The 18,205-nt window shown below is 29.4% G+C and overlaps 1 protein-coding gene across 1 annotated transcript; it reads left to right on the top strand.

Annotated features, from left to right (window-relative positions):
• Positions 1 to 35: 35 nt before the first annotated feature.
• Positions 36 to 14,640, top strand: LOC100167570 (ATP-binding cassette sub-family F member 1). The gene is made up of 18 exons (XM_001947002.4): positions 36 to 256; positions 2,422 to 2,556; positions 3,397 to 3,531; positions 4,194 to 4,340; positions 5,007 to 5,195; positions 6,134 to 6,301; positions 8,061 to 8,207; positions 8,305 to 8,454; positions 11,250 to 11,374; positions 11,459 to 11,700; positions 11,802 to 12,030; positions 12,120 to 12,352; positions 12,475 to 12,712; positions 12,789 to 12,978; positions 13,077 to 13,255; positions 13,319 to 13,552; positions 14,062 to 14,134; positions 14,237 to 14,640. Exons 1-18 carry the CDS (start codon positions 184 to 186, stop codon positions 14,422 to 14,424), a joined length of 3,075 nt encoding a protein of 1,024 aa, XP_001947037.1. The 5' UTR covers positions 36 to 183; the 3' UTR covers positions 14,425 to 14,640.
• The last annotated feature ends 3,565 nt before the right edge of the window (positions 14,641 to 18,205 follow it).

Here is an 18,205-nt window from a genome sequence, read left to right as displayed (position 1 = left end):
ATTATCAGTCACCGCTGTTTTTATCACCTTATCTCAGGCGACGACGCAACGACGTGTTTTCGATTTCACGTGCCGATTGGAAAGCGACTCCGCTGTGCGCGACTTTTCCGGTTGCCGTGGTGATTCCTGTCACGTTTCCGAATTTTCGTCTACTCCTGGCAGTTTGTACATTTTTGCCTAGTCATGCCGCCTAAGAAGTCAAAGAAAACAAACAAGCACAATCAGGATTGGGCCGGCGACGACGATGATTCAGTTGGTGAGTCATTCGCTTACACCTAAGGAAATACGTTATGCATACCTATGGTTACCATTTCCGTCTGGAAAGAATGCCACAGCATGTGCTGCACGTCATCGTGTCAGTATTGCTGAAACAGTTAGGGACTATGGTGTGACAGCAAATCTATTACATATTGTGTAGAGGGCCCCTTTCGTTCTGATCGCTATAAACTTTCAGTAACACAATTTTCTTTTTTTCCAATTGAAGTAGGCACCTACCTACTGTTGAATATACTTTCCGTATAATGTGTAAAAGTACATTTTTCAAAACACTGTTCTGTAAAACTATGAATACCTAGGTAGTTACATTATTAAAAATTAGTACCTACCGAGGAAGCAAATATTTAACTATAGTATATGTTTAAGTTGAAAGTATAGGTATGCCTAGAGAGCCTTAATATTAAAGAGAGTGGCCAACTGGTATGATAGCAGCCATAAATCGTCCAAACGTTTCCCGCCTTTTTTTATATTTAAACACTTCAGCTAGGAGCATTATACACACATTTTTTTAGCACATAACCTTATTATAGTTAGTGTTGTCAAGTATTTGGGTATTTTGTTCAAATACTTTTACAAGTATTGAAATTACATATTTCAAATACTATTTATCAAAAAGTATTCAAGTGCATTTTAAAAACTATTTTATTCTATTGAACACTTTCCAATAAAATATTTTTTTCCCAATTAAAATCAGTATCAAATAAAATCAATAAGCCAATTAAAATTATTTGGAATATATTGTTAAATTAAAGTTTATTAATAATTATGATAAAATAATGTTTTTTGATAAACATTAATTTGACATAATTGATGTAAGTATATATGTTTATAATTTAATAATGTGTTCACCAATATAATGTGTTGTTCTTCATCCCTATTATGAATTATATAGGTTTTCATAACATTGGTTATAGGCATAGACCTATTAACTATGGACAGCGCTTAGAGAGAGAAGTCAGGATACGATATAGTCGAGTGAGAAAAGAAACAAAGTAGCAAAATGTATACACACGTCCTATGCGGGCTTTATGCGGTGCTCCTTCACTACTTAATGTTTTTTCTCTCTCAGTTATATGGTTATATGATCGCCCGGCATTGTAGGCAGGGTGGAGTGGAATGCGCTGTCCATTAGTTTATAGGTCTATGGTTATAGGTAGGATAATAATTTTAAAATGCAAAAATTGAGTGTTAGACCATCTCCACAAACAGTATTAGGTGGTACGTACTTGAAAGTATAACAAAGTGGTAGGTACTTACTTTTCAGTTTTCAATAATATATAATAGGGTATACTTGTCACAGAAATTATATTTCAAAAAAGTTGAGAATAATTTTAATATTAACTGAAAAAACGTAATAAATTATTTAAATTAATTAATATTGAACAATTTCAACAAATAAACTATTGCATTAAATATAAAATATAAATATTTGGACGATTAATGGCGTCTATAATCAATGATAACAGCCAGCCAATAGAAAACGTTCACCGAGTTGGCCACTCTCTTTAATATCAAGGCTCTCGAGGTATGCCCATCTATAATATATTGTACAGTGGAAATCCAAGTGAAAATAATAACCATTGCATTCACTTATTAGATTGAATGCCTACGTTATTGCTATATACAAGGATGTCAGAGAATATTATATTTTACATAAGTAATTGCTTTAAAACGTACTTTAAAATTAATATATCAATAAACACAAGGTACACAAGAAAATATTCAGCTTATTTTTTTTAATTGGTCAATTCACTCCAATATTAATGCCAACAACAATAGATTGGTTTTGATGAATACAAATTTGTTATTTTGGGTAGACAGACAACATAAATATATTGAATCTTTCTACTATTGTTATGGTTTATAATACCTAGGTATTAAACAAAAAAACAATTTATTTCATTGATTTCGGTAGGTCAAATCAAAGAAATTTATTCTTGACAACTGGTGGACTCGGGGGTGGACTGCTATCTCTACATGTTTTTTTCTAACTAATTGCCTCCAAATACCAAGTATGCATATAATATTAGATATTACCTACCTTCTTGTAAAATCTATACATTTAAATTAAAGCGTTTATGTATTTTGTTTATAAACTTATTTTTTATAAATGTACCAACAATATTTATTAATGTTTGAATTTAGTGGATATATTGGCTGCCGCCAAAGCAAATGATGATATAACACCTGAAGAACCTGTACAATCGAACCGTGGAAATAAGACTTCTAAAAAAAACAAGAAAAAGAACAAAAATCAAGATTGGGAAGATGAAGCTGAAGGTATAATATTATATGTTTTAATTTATTATATTTTGAATCTTACACAACAAATAATAGTACTTCTGGAGTAACTTCTTTTCCAAAATATTTCCGGGACTGCCTGTTATAATCAACCAAATTATCTATTATGTGGTAGTTAGAAACTAGTACAATTGATTGCAGAAGGATTGCACTAAAAAAAAAACCCAAAAATTGTAATTTGCACTAAAATATAACAATGTTTAGTTTTGAATGTTAAATGTTTAATTCATGGTTATTAATTTATTATTTAATTTTTTTGTTTTTACTTTACTGTTCTCAGTATATTTAGAATAAATATTTAATTTAAAATAATTTATCATATTTTATTTTCATCTTTCATTTTTCTTAATTAATATTTAAATTCTTAAAAAAAATATATATCTTACAATTGTAACAATTTAAATTATATTACCTTAAACATTATTCAATAGGACCATAAGTTTTTGTTTTAAATTTATATATTCAAATGTACCTAAGTAAAAACAGATGTAAAATTAAATGAACGAATCTTAAAAATAGATTAAATTGTTTTATAAATGAGTAAATTCAACGAAATTCTACTTAAAAATTATACATTTTAATTTCTAAAAACATATTCAAAACTTACTTAGCAATTAGTTGGAACGGTAGAAGAAAAGTTACCAATACAACAAGATTCATATCCTAATAATACATTTTGTCTAGCATGTAAATAATTTATTTTAATATGCAGATTGATAATTTTTCTGTAGTTTAATTTATCAAAATCTATGTGCCTAGTCAAATATTTATTAATATTTATATATTACCAAAATCATTATATTAATCCTAAATTTATAGATTTGGTAGATATTGTAGCAGCTTCAGCAGTAAATGATGATGTCAATGAACCATCACAACCTAACCGTGGAAATAAAATTTCTAAAAAAAACAAAAAGAAAAATAAAAATCAAGATTGGGATGACGAATCAGAAGGTAATTTATAGATCAAGTAATCAACTTATTACAGGTTGACTTACAGCAGGTAATAATCTAAAGCTTACCAGTGAACAAAATGTGGTTTTATCAATCAAATAAATTATATTGATGGTATATATTTTTTTTATTTAGTTTACAATAATTAATAATTCATTATCTAGCTATAAATAACACAGAGTTCGTAATTTAATATAAATATTATTTATTAAACTGAAAAGTTATATTTTTTGAATTAAGGTGACTGTAATTTGTTTAGATTATCAAAATCTATGTTGAAATAAAGCTGATTTTATAATTTTATTCTGAATAAAAATTTGAGAACTAAATAAATTAAATAGTAAGAGACAACCATTGCCATATTATATTATTCCATGGTTAAAATATACAAGGTTTTTCATGAGTTATTTTTTCAAATATAATGGTTTTAGATTAACTAATACGGCTTAGCATTAACAATTTATACAATTGTTATTAATCTAAAATCATTTTAAAGTTAGATATTTTTTAATAATTTAAGAATCTGTTTGTCTTAGCTCAATTTGTGTTAAAAAATTGTTTAAACAAACAAATTACAAAAATGTTTTTATTTTATAATGAATATTTGGTATTATAATATTTAATACATTAATTTTAATATTACTTTTATTGCTAATGTATAGATTTAGTCGACCTATTGGCAGACGCAAAACTAAATGACAATGATGACAATGTCGAAGAAATCCCACAGCCAATTCGTGGAAATAAGATCTCGAAAAAGAACAAGAAAAAGAATAAAAATCAACAAGATTTGGAAGAAAATTCAGCAGGTACACCTAATATTGTTATTATAATATTAAGAAATATGGATAGTATCACACAAAAAAACAGCCACAAATTGAAAGCGTTGCAGATGGTGACCATGGTTCATTGCCTTTGCCGTGAAACCAGGGGAAAATTTAATTTTTCAATCTCCTTCTCTTCAATAAAAATAGATTTCTAAGTTAGGCAATAGCAAACTACATTTTATGAAATAAATCATAAATCAACTGTCTTGCAATATTAGGTAACTAAAGTAATATATACCTAAATCTATAGAACCCTAAAAAACTATCCTTTTTTAACTTTTTTTTTTCAAATTGAATATTCCCTTCTATAAAATAAAAAATATATATTATAATAAGAAAATGGAATCAACACTTTGGACAATATTTTATACTTATTGTATTATATATAATGACTTATAAAACTAAATGTAACTATGTTGCTTGGATTATTGATGTCATCCTCTCATATTACCTTTAGAAATAGTGGTATCAAACATTAGTATACAAGCAAATAAAGAAGTTAACAATGATAGGTTAGGTTAATATAGGAACAGTTAAAGAAATGTATACTTATATAAAAAATAAATACTATAGAATTCATGTACAAATGCATGTTTAAAATTGAATTCAGTCCTTCAGTTACTCTTTTATCATTATAATATTTTTTAGTCGATGATGACGATGTTGATGTTGATAATGTTGATGAAGAAATTAACGCTAATGATATGGTTGAAATATCATCGACTGAAGAAGTCGCTGATGAGAAACTCACTACAATTCCGAAAGGAAAAATTTCAAAAAAAAACAAACGGAAAAAGAAAGATTTTGATTTGGAGGAAGACGATGACAACACATTGGGTTAGTTAACTTATAAACAATTATTATATCATTTTACAAGGACTATTTCAATTGGTTCTTAACTTTATTTTTCCTATTTCATTTATTATTAACACTTGGTACCTGTGTATTAATATTAGTAATTTCAGAAATTTTTATTCTAACTGAGAGAGAGTTAGATGTTAGATTTAAGGGAAAGCCTTTGAATTGGGTCGTGACCTGTTTTTGACAATTTTATTTTTTATTTATGTAAAAATACTTTTAAATGTATAAATGAAAACATACCTTTTAAGTTTGCACATTTTCCTTGTTGTTTTGATTCATAATTCACAGACATATTTCCATAATATTCAATAAAAAAAATTATTTATGCAACACTTATAGTCAGTGGCGTGCCGAACTGACAAGCAGATCTGAGGCAAACTATACAATTTGATCCCCCTCCCCACCACCAACAGTTTTTTCACTATTTTTTTTTATTATTCAAAATAATAACTATTATTAAGGTTTTTTAGGTATAAGTTGCACATCTATACTAACACACCCACCCACCCACCCAAATTTCCCTTGAGGCAATTGCCTCAAAAAATTACTGTTCGGCACGCCACTGCTTATAGTTGGTATTATTTTTTATCTGACATTTTCAGTAATATATATTTTAAGCTACTCAACTGTGTACTTTAAAAGTCACACTAAATAAAAACTTTTATGATCTTATTGAAGTAAACAACAATCTTTATTAGAATATAATAAAAACAAGTTATTGCATTGTAAAGCTTAAAAGGTACAATGTAGTTATGAAATATTAAATTTATATTATTATATTATTGGTGACTTGCATGAAGGCAATATTTTACTATTATGGTCCACCTAAGAAAAAAATTTGGGCGTCACTTTGTTATATGGTAGTTAGGTCTATATAAATGGATATTACTGAAAGGCGTGGTATGTTGTTATAGCTCAAGACAATCTAGTCAAAATTAGTGACGACAATAAACCATCGAAGAGCATTGTAGAACCAGTGGTCAAAGCCAACGATGATCCAACAGTATTAGAAAATACTGACGAGCAAATCGAAAAGGTCACCGGTGACAGTAAAGACGACAAAGCACCGGCCGCTATACCAGGTAATGATTTATGCTTACCTGTTGATTTATCATTATGCTTGTAATTTTTTTAATTATTATTATTATTGCAATACTTAGGTAGGTAAAGAGACAAAATATGGTTTGACATGGTTTTAAAATGATTACAATAAAATATCTACCTCCTTTAAGCACAATGCGGTGTTGGTGATAGAGAGTTACATATTTGAAAGCTGGGCATGGGTTAAGTTAATTTTAACTTTTTAAAATTTAATTTTTGTTAACTTATTATTTAACTTGATTTTTGTAAATATAAACTTAATAAATAATGAATTAGTTTTAAGCAAGTCCAGATTATGTTAATTTATAAATAATTAAATAAGAAGCTTAATACAATTATTATTGATGATGCATATTGCATAATAATTTACTAAAATAGGAAATAAAAAGTGTAATTTAATTTATTTCATGTTCCATAAACCAGAATCGTTCAATAAAATAACTTAATTAAATACATATATACCATATCATACATTTATACCGCGGCATATGAGCATACATTAATAATTATAATAAATATTAATAATGCATAACATTACATGCTTATAAAATAAATACTTAAGTGATGTAGGTACAAATGTACCTTCCTCAAGAATATGTTGTTATAAAATATTTTTGTCATAATAATATAAAGTTACATAAATAATTATTACTGTATTATGTTTTAAATTAAAACCAATTGGGTTATGCACATATCTATTTAAAATGCTTAAATCTTGTTAACAGCTAATACTGTCAATAATATATATGATTTTTTTATTTTAAACCATAATACTGGCTATTTTAAATTTATTTAAAAAAAAAATTAATAACAACTTAAGTTAATATTAAGTTTCCATATAACTTTTAACTTTACTGAGTTAAAAAAAATAGTATAACTATTAACTTTTTAAATTGTTTTCTATCAACTTAACTTAACTCAATTAAAAATTATCATCAACTTGGCCAGGCTTGCATATTTGGATAAAATTAAAGATATTCCTGAACAAAAAATAAATAAAATAAAACCTACTTTAAAATAGAATAATATAGAAAAGTAATATTACTACAAAAATTATAATATTGTAATAATTGAATGTTATCTTCAATACAATACTCGCCCAATTCTATTGTATTCTATTAGTTATTACTGGTAAATGTCTCAACCTATAGTCTATTCAGAATAAGAGCACACCAGATTTACATAGAAAAACCCAGTTTTGACCATGGTTGCCTGATGTCGTCTTATTCTGAATAGAGTATAAGATTGGTAATAGCTGTAACTAAATGTATTATTTGTATTTAATTTAAAATATTAACAAATTACAATTATTAACCAATATATTTTCTGGAATTATTATTTTGACATTAAATTTATGTTCCCTCTTCTCCATTGTATTTTTCATGTCTATAAAAGATTCATAATTTCTTATTGTTTATAAAATAGATATTTTCTTATATTATACACTTTTAACAGGTAACACATCTAATATCTTAAAGTTTTCTTTAGTTTTTCTTACTTTGAAGAAGTTGTAGACTGTAGTTGTTTATCCGCGTTCTCTTTTATACCCCCCTCCCACTACAGAAAACCAACAAATCATATTGAAATAAATTGTTGTAACTGTCGGTGTGTTTCCTAATGGGAATTCCATACAGTAGATATTACAATATGACTACATAATGGTTTTCAAACTGCTGCAGTTATTCAAAACGCTTTGCCTACTGCTTTTACCTTACGTTTATGTTGGTGTTTCTGTTATAGATCAAGACGTAGGCAACGAAGACGGTGGTGATATAGACGATGAGCTGGAAGCTGCTAAGCTTGCAGGAAAAAAAAAGAAATCGAAAAAAAACAAAAAGAAGAAAATGGATGACGAGGACATCCTTATGGAAACTCCGATAGCTGTTGGTTTGTATTTTTTATGTGTAGAATGTACATTGTATGTTGACGGGACCACCATTGTCAGGTCGTTATTATTAATTTATCCGATTTATGGTAATTCTAGTGGCGGTGGGTGATGATGTAATGAGTAATGAAAAAAAATGTGTTATTGACGAGGGATTGCCAGTTGAGCAGTGTGCCAACGTTGTGGCAGACACCAATGACGCAATGACGACATCTATTACCGCTGAAGGCAAAAACAACAATAATACAGGTAAGCTTTTTTTACCTGTACATAGTATTATCACAGATTATATTAAACCAGATGGTGCACTTCTTATTCAAGCACTATTTAAGATATACTTGATATCTTAAATTGTGTATTCATGAAGCAAATCAAAACCTACCTCAAATCAGTATCACCACTAATAGAAAAAAATAGTTTTTATGAGAAATTATTGATTGTTAACTTATGCATCATTCATATTTATCATTCGCGCCAAATTCCTAATCATTGTCATATTATTTGGTACAATAATTACTATAGTAAAGGGGTTGTACACTAATTTATATTTCATATTATGTGATCCTACTGCATTGAGATAGGTTTTAGGCATGAATATTAGAGCTATGATATTATTTTTACCAAACTATAGCTGCCTGTTAATAAAGTGGCCCGACAAAAAGCGCACCGTTTTTCTGCCACCAATCGTTTGATAAGAGACCTATATTTTACAATAATAGCATTTAGTATAATCTAGCCTGGGCATAAACACGTTAAAAAGTTAAAAGTTAATTTAATTTTAACTTTTAACTTAACTTTTTTAATTTAATTTTCATTAACTTAATTTTTAAGTTAACTTATTTTAATTGATATTAACTTAATAAATAACAAGTTACTTTCAATCAAAATCAAGTTAAGTTAATTTATAAATAATTAAACAATAAAAATAAAAATAATTATTGATATTACATAACCATTTACTAGAATAGGGAATTACAAATATAGTTAAATCAATTTCTTAAATAAATATTTATAAATATAAATATTTTACTGAAGTATAAAGTTGGCTATATTCTCTAACAGTTTTAGACTTTTAGTTCCCTGAAAAAGTATTCAGAGTTTAAAATTAAGTACATTCTTAAATACCATATTATTTTTATTTAATAATTTAAAAAAATGTATAGTACTTATCTATATTAGTGTATTAATAAATCAAAAGGTTGTATTTGTTTTGGCATTTTCAATTTTGTATTTTTTTCGTACCTACTTCATAATTCTATTAATTCAGTGTAAACCCATGTATAGAAAAGCTATTGGCTATTTCCTGTGTTCAAAAATATTTATGATTTTTATTATTTAAACCATATTACTGGGTATTTATAAATATATTATAAAAAAAAAAAATAACTTAACTTAACTTAAGTTAATAAGTTAATTGAAAATGTTCATATAACTTTTAACTTAACTGAGTTAAAAAAAAATTAGGTTAACTAACTTAACTCAGTTAAAAATTATCATTAACTTGCCCAGGCTTGAGTATAACAGGGATTATGTAAGTTTTTTGAATTAAACTTGAAACCTTACAAATACTTTATGAACTGGATCAGATTCAAAACATATTTACAGGATTAGAAGGTTCTCGGTTAAAATGGTTTCAATAATAAAAACAAAATATAGGTATATTATGATAATTGGCAAACACATGGACATGGATGATTCACACATGATTATTTATTATTCATCAAAATATTAAATTTATTATTAGACAATGTATACATTGATAAGGTTTTTAATAATTTTTATTATTATTTTGAAATTATTATTTAAATACAATAATTATGCATAAAACTATAGTTATTTGTATTTTATATTTTTGCACCTACACATTAAAAATGGTTTAGTATTGTTTTGTACCAGGGTTTAGTACTGGTTATGCTCTAGAATCTAGATTTCAAACAACAAAAAATAAAAGTTTATTTATCACCCAAAGTAAAAAAAGGTGGGCAAGTTGGTTATTATATTATATACTAGCTGATCCCGTGCACTTTGTTGCCCGGCAACCAATAATTATTATAATAGCTTCAAAACCCATGGCAACCATTTTTAGACAAAATTGTCCATCGAAAATCTCATAATCCCGGTTTGAGCAGCACCCGAGGTTGGTCCTCTCACTTTTTAAATTTACCTATCTTCTGTCCAGAGGTCTAATCTATCTCTGTACCAAATGATCCCGAGCACTTTGTTGCCTGGCAACCAATAATTATTATAATAGCTTCAAGTAGCTTCAAGACTCATGGTAACCATTTATAAACAACAATTTCCATTGGAAATCTCAAGATCCCTGTTTGAGCACCTACCGGGGTTGGTCCTCTCCCTTTTAAATTAGCCTATCTTCTGTCCAGAAGTCTTATCTATCTATATATATATATAAATAGCTCATTAACCCATTAAAAATGCAAACTCTATATGAATAATATGTTTTACATATTACCATGGCAAACATTAATTAGACAAACTCGTGGACGAGGCTGTACCGGATGTATAACCATTTATATACAAAAAATTCCATCAGAAATCATAAAATAATATATAAATGGTTGCCATGGTAATATTGATCCAGAGACAGACAGACATACATTCATTTTTATATATCGTTACACTAATGACAATACCACGTAACTGACATTTTACACAAAATGAGTTTTTGGTATCAAAATATTTGTAATCTCCTTGCGCACAAAAAGTATTTTCTGTACAATAACCTAGAATTAATTATTTTCCCTCCAAATTGGATTTAAGTGATAGCACTTATCCAACTAGTATATGTGACTAGCACGGCTATAGATAGTATCTTTAATCTTTATTCGTGGTGACTAGTTTCAGTTTTTTCACTCTCCTTAACAATTGGTAAAATGTAGATACGTGGTATTGTCATTAGTGTAACGATATACAGATATAGATTATCAGGTCTATGGATTTAATATAATCTGTGGTATTATCGTGTATAATAGCGCATATCAAAATAGGATAATATTGTGCTTTAATAATGTGTGCACATTAATTAGACAAACTCGTGGACGAGGCTGTACCGGATGTAGTAAAAGAGCCCAAACAAAAGTCGAAATCTAAGGAGGTCGTAAACAAATCTGATAAAATTTCACATAAAGAGAAAAAGAAAATGAAAAAAGAGGTACACGTTATATCATTTGAATAGCTATCAATAATTGCTGAAAATATTATTATTTATAATTACTGTATTGTTTGTTCTTTCAAGATGGAGTATCAGAAACAAATGGATTTGATGACAAAGAAAGGAGGTCAGGGCCATAGTGAGTTGGGCGCTAACTTCTCGGTGTCACAAATTCAAAAGACGGCAGGTCAGCTTGCAGCCATGGAGCACGCTGTCGACATCAAAATCGATAGCTTTAGCATCGCAGCCAAGGGCCAGGACCTGTTTGTCAATGCTAGTCTGCTGATTGCCCAAGGCCGGCGGTACGGTCTGGTTGGACCAAATGGGTGAGAATTGAGCTTATAATAATGTTCATTTATTAGTTAATTTATTGATTTTTCATCCTTTTCATCTAATAACGATGTCATTCCTGTAATGTATTGCACAGTCACGGAAAAACGACACTACTCAGACACATTGCCGAACGGCTGTTCGACGTGCCACCAGGTATTGACATCCTATACTGTGAACAGGAGGTAGTGGCTGATGAAACAACGGCAGTTCGGGCCGTACTTAGAGCGGACACTCGGTGTACAGAGTTGTTAGCTGAGTGCAAAAGACTCGAGGAAGCTCAAGAAAAAGGCACGGGTGAAGACGTAACGGAAAGACTAAACGAAGTGAGTAATGGTTGGGTGGAGTGAATCGTGGGTGTTTGATAAACTGGCAATTTACTTCTAACACACCATTTTTTTTTCTCGTCACTTAGGTATACGACGAGCTCAAGGTGCTCGGGGCCGACTCGGCTGAACCCCGAGCTCGGCGCATACTTGCTGGTCTTGGTTTCTCCGCGGCCATGCAAGACCGGGCCACTAAAGACTTCTCGGGAGGCTGGCGGATGCGCGTGTCCCTTGCCCGGGCTCTGTTTCTGGAACCTACGTTGTTATTACTTGACGAACCGACTAACCACTTAGACTTGAACGCTGTCATCTGGCTGGACAAGTGAGTTACTTCGAGTTGTTTGATGCGAATATTGTCGTGTCAACACACCACGGTTGTTTTACTCACAAAGATACCTGTGTGTTACATAAATTAACGGTTTTTATTAAACAGAATGTTGTTAGTTATTTACAGGGATGGAAAAAAACTCTATTAGTTGTATCTCACGACCAGAGCTTTTTGGACAACGTGTGTAACGAAATCATTCACTTGGACCAGAAGCGATTGTTCTATTACAAAGGTAATTACACTATGTTTAAAAAAATGCACTCGCAGAAAAAAAAGGAAACCATCAAGGAATACGAGAAACAGGAGAAAAGGCTGAAGGAAATGAAACAACAAGGTCAATCCAAGAAGCAAGCCGTGAGTTTTTAATTTTTGGTATCAACCCAACTGCTGCTCAGAACTAATCTTTAATGAGAATATTGTGTGGTTACAGGAGAAAAAACAAAAAGAAGTGTTGACCCGTAAACAGGAGAAGAACAAGGGAAAACCGGGTAAAGGTGCTGGCATTGACGATGATGACAACGCTGAACCCACACAGCTATTACAAAAGCCTAGAGACTACAACGTCAAATTTTCGTTTCCCGATCCCAGTCCATTACAGCCGCCTATACTGGGTCTACACAGTGAGTTGTCTTCTGTAACCTAATTCACTTGACATTATATTATTATTAAAGGATAAAATTTCATCGATTGATGTTGTATCCCTCATTTAATTTCACAGGTACAAGTTTTGCATATCCCAATCAGAAGCCGTTGTTTAAGAATGTTGATTTTGGCGTTGACCTCAACTCCCGGGTAGCTATTGTCGGGCCCAACGGTGTAGGCAAGTCGACGTTCCTCAAGCTGTTGACTGGTGATTTGCAGCCTACCATCGGTGAAATGCGAAAGAACCATCGGATGGTATGTTTACACACGCACTCGTTAATAATTGATTGAAATCATCCCACACGCATTTTTTTGCAGAAACTCGGAAAGTTCGACCAGCATTCCGGTGAACATTTGACTGCTGAAGAGACGCCCGCCGAATATCTTATGCGGTTATTTGACTTGCCGTATGAGAAAGCACGCAAGCAGCTGGGTACTTTCGGGCTAGCAGGCCACGCACATACCATCCGCATGAAGGACCTGTCCGGTGGACAAAAGGCCCGTGTTGCCCTGGCTGAACTCTGTCTGAATGCTCCTGACGTCATTATACTAGTAAGCTCTTTGATATTGCAGCATTCAACACTGAGTAAAATCCTGAGTTTTATTTCAAATGGGCCTTCAAGGTGCTGGTGAATATGATAAATAATAATGGGATATCAGAACTATTTATAGTGTGAAAATTTAGTTGCTTAGCTTGGTCTGAGTGGTTCTTACCTGCGCAAAACCGTTTCAGCAATGTTGTACATCTGTAAGACCGAGACAATACATGCGGGTGTAGCTTCGTCTTAAAAAAATTGAAATTGGTTTTTGATTTTTTTTACTGTATGATATTAATATAATATAAAATTCTAAACTAAAATCATAATAAGCGACATCAATTGTGTAATTTTTCGCGAATTCCTTAAATACTAATGCGTACAAAACGCTAATTTTTTTTAAATATTCCTTGACATTTTGGTGGGGGGATAGTTGACAGCACTCATTTATACCGCTAATTCAACTGATAGATATATAGCATTGTTTTACCATGAATGTTACTAATCCTTTTCTAATTGTTACAGGATGAGCCTACAAACAACTTGGACATTGAATCTATTGATGCTCTAGCAGAAGCAATAAACGATTATAAAGGAGGTGAGTGATATTAAATGGATAATTTATTGATATTTTCTACACTTACATTCAAATCACCATACAATTTCATCATATTTTATTTTGTTTACATTTGTGATAAAGGTGTCATAATTGTATCTCACGACGAACGACTGATCCGTGATACGGAATGTACGTTATGGGTTATCGAGGACCAGACAATCAACGAAGTTGATGGCGACTTTGACGACTACCGAAAGGAGCTATTGGAATGTCTGGGGGAGGTGATCAACAGTCCAAGTATCGCAGCCAACGCAGCCGTCGAACAATAACAGCCACCCTAGTGTTGTCTTATCGATTATTAATTATATTCAACAATTTTGGTTGCGTGCGCGGGTGTATCAGATACTTGTAATTATATTGTTGTTGTCTTTGGCGTATTTGTGATAATGTTATCGTCATAGTCATGTGACGTACTATAATTCCTATTTACGTGCCTTGTTTACTCACAATATATTTTATGAATAAATATATAAAACAAAAACTAATGTATTTGATAATTACAATTGTGGTGTGCCTAGAATAATATATTTTGGCGACTGATGGCTTTTATCAAACCTCATCGTCTCTGATGCTAACAAGAATATTATATTATATTGTGTTTGAAGACACCACTAATACCTTTGCACATTGTTACTATATCAATATAAACTTACCCCACCTACTGAGAAAAAATGATGAGTATATGAAGTGTTATAGATAGTGGCCAGAATTATATTCTTTCGCATATATATTTTAAGTCTATGCAGTCAGACGGGGGTTTGAAATCTTAACAAATCATGAAACAGGTGAGTTAATGGCAAAGGTTTTTTTCTGCACATTTGGGAATATTTTAGATAAAATAATATTTTGTATAATTAAGAATATTAGAGAATGTATTGATTAATTTTTATGGGTGTTCGATATTTTTTGTAGCAGTAGCGTAAATAATATAAATTATATGTCCGATAATAGTGATATTATGATATTGATACATTATAATATATTAATATACGATTGGTATACCCTACATAGTAATGTACTGCAATTATCTGTAGTAGATAAGTGACTTTGTAAGATAACGTTGCATCTTATAGATAATTTTTCACCGGTTATAATAATTGATTTACAATATGCTCCTATGCCTTCAGTTGACGTCGAACGTTCTTTTAGCACATAATATAAAAACATTTTAACCGACTGTCATACAAATATAACACCAGAGCACATGGAACTAAATATAGTCAACTGTTTTCAAAAATTTGATTCTTTAAAAATTTAAAATAATTGAATATTAAATATTACTATTAATAATTTAATCAAACTTTTCTTAGCATCTAGTATTTTTTATTATGTACCTATTTATATCAGGTTTTTGCATTATTTGCTCAAATCATGTATTTACTTATATCAGTTTTTTCGTATTATGTGTTTAATTATTTTGCATATTTTATTATGATTTTTAAAGAATATTGAAAGAATATTTTAAACTTTTTTGTGTGGTAGGTGATATTTAGTGAGAATATTTATGATTTTATCATTTATATCATGTTTGTGTGTATTTATGAATACATTAAATTAATAAAACTTAAACAGTATGAATGAAAATAACTATTCACAGTAACATATATAATTATAAAATTTATGATACTAAATAGCCCTTAATATTTAACAATCAATAATAATATAATAGTTAATAAAAAGAAAAATGGCTAAAGAAACTTATGTTTCTCACATTGATATTGGTTTTTCTGACTTCTGACTTCTGACTACATATTAAAAGTTTAAAATTTTAAATAAATCAAAATAATATACTTACCTACACAATACAAAAATTACCAGCAAAAGTCAAAACCGCAAATCTTGTGAATATTTTAGCTATTCACAGTGAATTGAATGAATAAAAATAGAATAATTATTATTATCGAAAAAGTAATATTAATACGTTTTGAACTTAAGAAATATTTTTAATATTTAAATGTTCTGCAATCTCGCAGATAATAATGTTATAGAAAATTGAATTTCTTGAAATATTGAAATAATTTCCATTTTCGTATATAATTGTACTGTGTGTATAATATATTATATAATATTATATATATATACATGGCTAAATATATAATAGAGAATAGAGATATGTAGTTTTATTTTTGTAGATTTTCATTTACTATAACATTCCAAATGAAGACTGTCATATTCGTATGGCACATGATTGATCATGTGACAACATTTTCATTAGTTGGTATCAATAATGACAAAAAATGTTTATAGTTATGAGTTATAAATTATATTTTAATTATTTATTAATTAATTATTTGAAAATTATTTAAATTATGTTTTCAAATTATTAGAATACATTAATTTCATTCAAATAATTGTGAAAAAATCATCCAAATAATAATTTATTCGAATAAAATATTATCTAAATAGGTAATCAACTAAATAAAATGTCATTGGAATAACGCCCTACTCTGCTTATGAGGCACCAAAAATAGATATTTTACCAACGACAATGGTGTAGCGAAATTGCCTGTACAAAACTCCGTGATGTATAATTTAAATAGTCAGAGCAGAGTTGATCAAGTTGAAGGTAACTACAAACCACTTTCCCATTACAAAATCAAATAAAAGATATTAATTTCTTAACAATCGTCAATCAACCACCGTCGTAAGTAAAAATAGGATTTAGATATTTAATTTTAATTTTAAAAGAGGTCATCTAACTCAAACAATTTCATTTTCATTTTTTGGCTGAAAGTACTTATGTAAGTATACCCACTACCCATAATAGATTATTGGTAATATAGGTAGTTCATAATTAATTGGTAATATATTTTATTCCAATATTTATTAAAGTTTAAAATTGTATTAATTATTTTAAATGGATTCAAATATTGTATTTATGTTATATTTTTATACTGTACCTATGGTATAGTACCTATCTAAATACAAAATAATATCGAACCACTCACAGTTGGTTATTAATAATTCGGAACGCTGTTAGGTTTATGATCTTTTCAGTTATACCTTATGCCTATCAGCTAACGAATACTTGTTTTGGAAAGGTATTATGTTCTTATACCATTTTATATTGCATAACTAACTACTTACATGTTTTCTCTAATAAATGTTAAAAACTGAACATTGATTTTCGATCAAAATATTGAAGGCTCTGTCAAACAGAAAGCGTTATTTTCACGTCGTGTGATTCTGTAATTAGTTACAACGCGGCGTTATTCACTTCGATGAGCCATTTACCGCTTTAAGTTTAACGCGCGTTATAACGCGTTCTGTTTGACAGAGCCTTAAGAGTTGAATTAAATAAAATGTTTTGAATCATATAAACATCGACTTAATAAAAAAAAAAGGGAGAAGTTAAGGTAACCACTTTGCTGCACAGTAGGAGAATGAGTGGAGGTAGTTACCTCATTAATGATCAACTGAAGTCAGCGTAATGTAAATTAATTAAGTTACCTACTTTACTCGCTACTTAGAGATCAAAATAATTAAGATACTTTATTTGTTACTCCAATAAAATTGTCATGAAAATACTTTACTTGCCTAGGTATCTAAAAAGTTAACTAAATTACCCCCCTGAGTAAAAAAAAGAACCATTTCATGTGTAATTCTTTAAACAATAATTACCATTTGACAAGCAACGATAGTAGAAGTAATACTATACACAAAAAAATGTTAAAAATAATATACAGTATATTTACGACAATTATAAACGTATACAATAATTTTTAATATTTAAATTTACCAACTCTCAAAATATATTTTTACTATATTATATTTATAGGTACGTATAAAAACATAACAACATCAGTTTATATGAAACATTAAATGTATTTCGAGAAAAAATCATTGAAAATAATATAATTGATTTAATTAAATTGTATTGTAAAATTTACTTAATTTAACAGTGGCGATTTCTAATTTAATATAATATATTTTGATATTTATATTTATTTGTATAACCAATAATACCCGAATTCAAGGCCGTATCTGGGGCTATTGTTTTTGTAATGGGTGATTTTACTCTAAGATTACCTACTCAAAAAACATTTAAAA

Source organism: Acyrthosiphon pisum, chromosome X (assembly GCF_005508785.2).
Source record: "Acyrthosiphon pisum isolate AL4f chromosome X, pea_aphid_22Mar2018_4r6ur, whole genome shotgun sequence".
Classification (NCBI taxonomy): domain Eukaryota; kingdom Metazoa; phylum Arthropoda; class Insecta; order Hemiptera; family Aphididae; genus Acyrthosiphon; species Acyrthosiphon pisum.
Note: the sequence above shows the minus strand (reverse complement) of the source record. Positions and strands in the feature narration are given on the sequence as shown.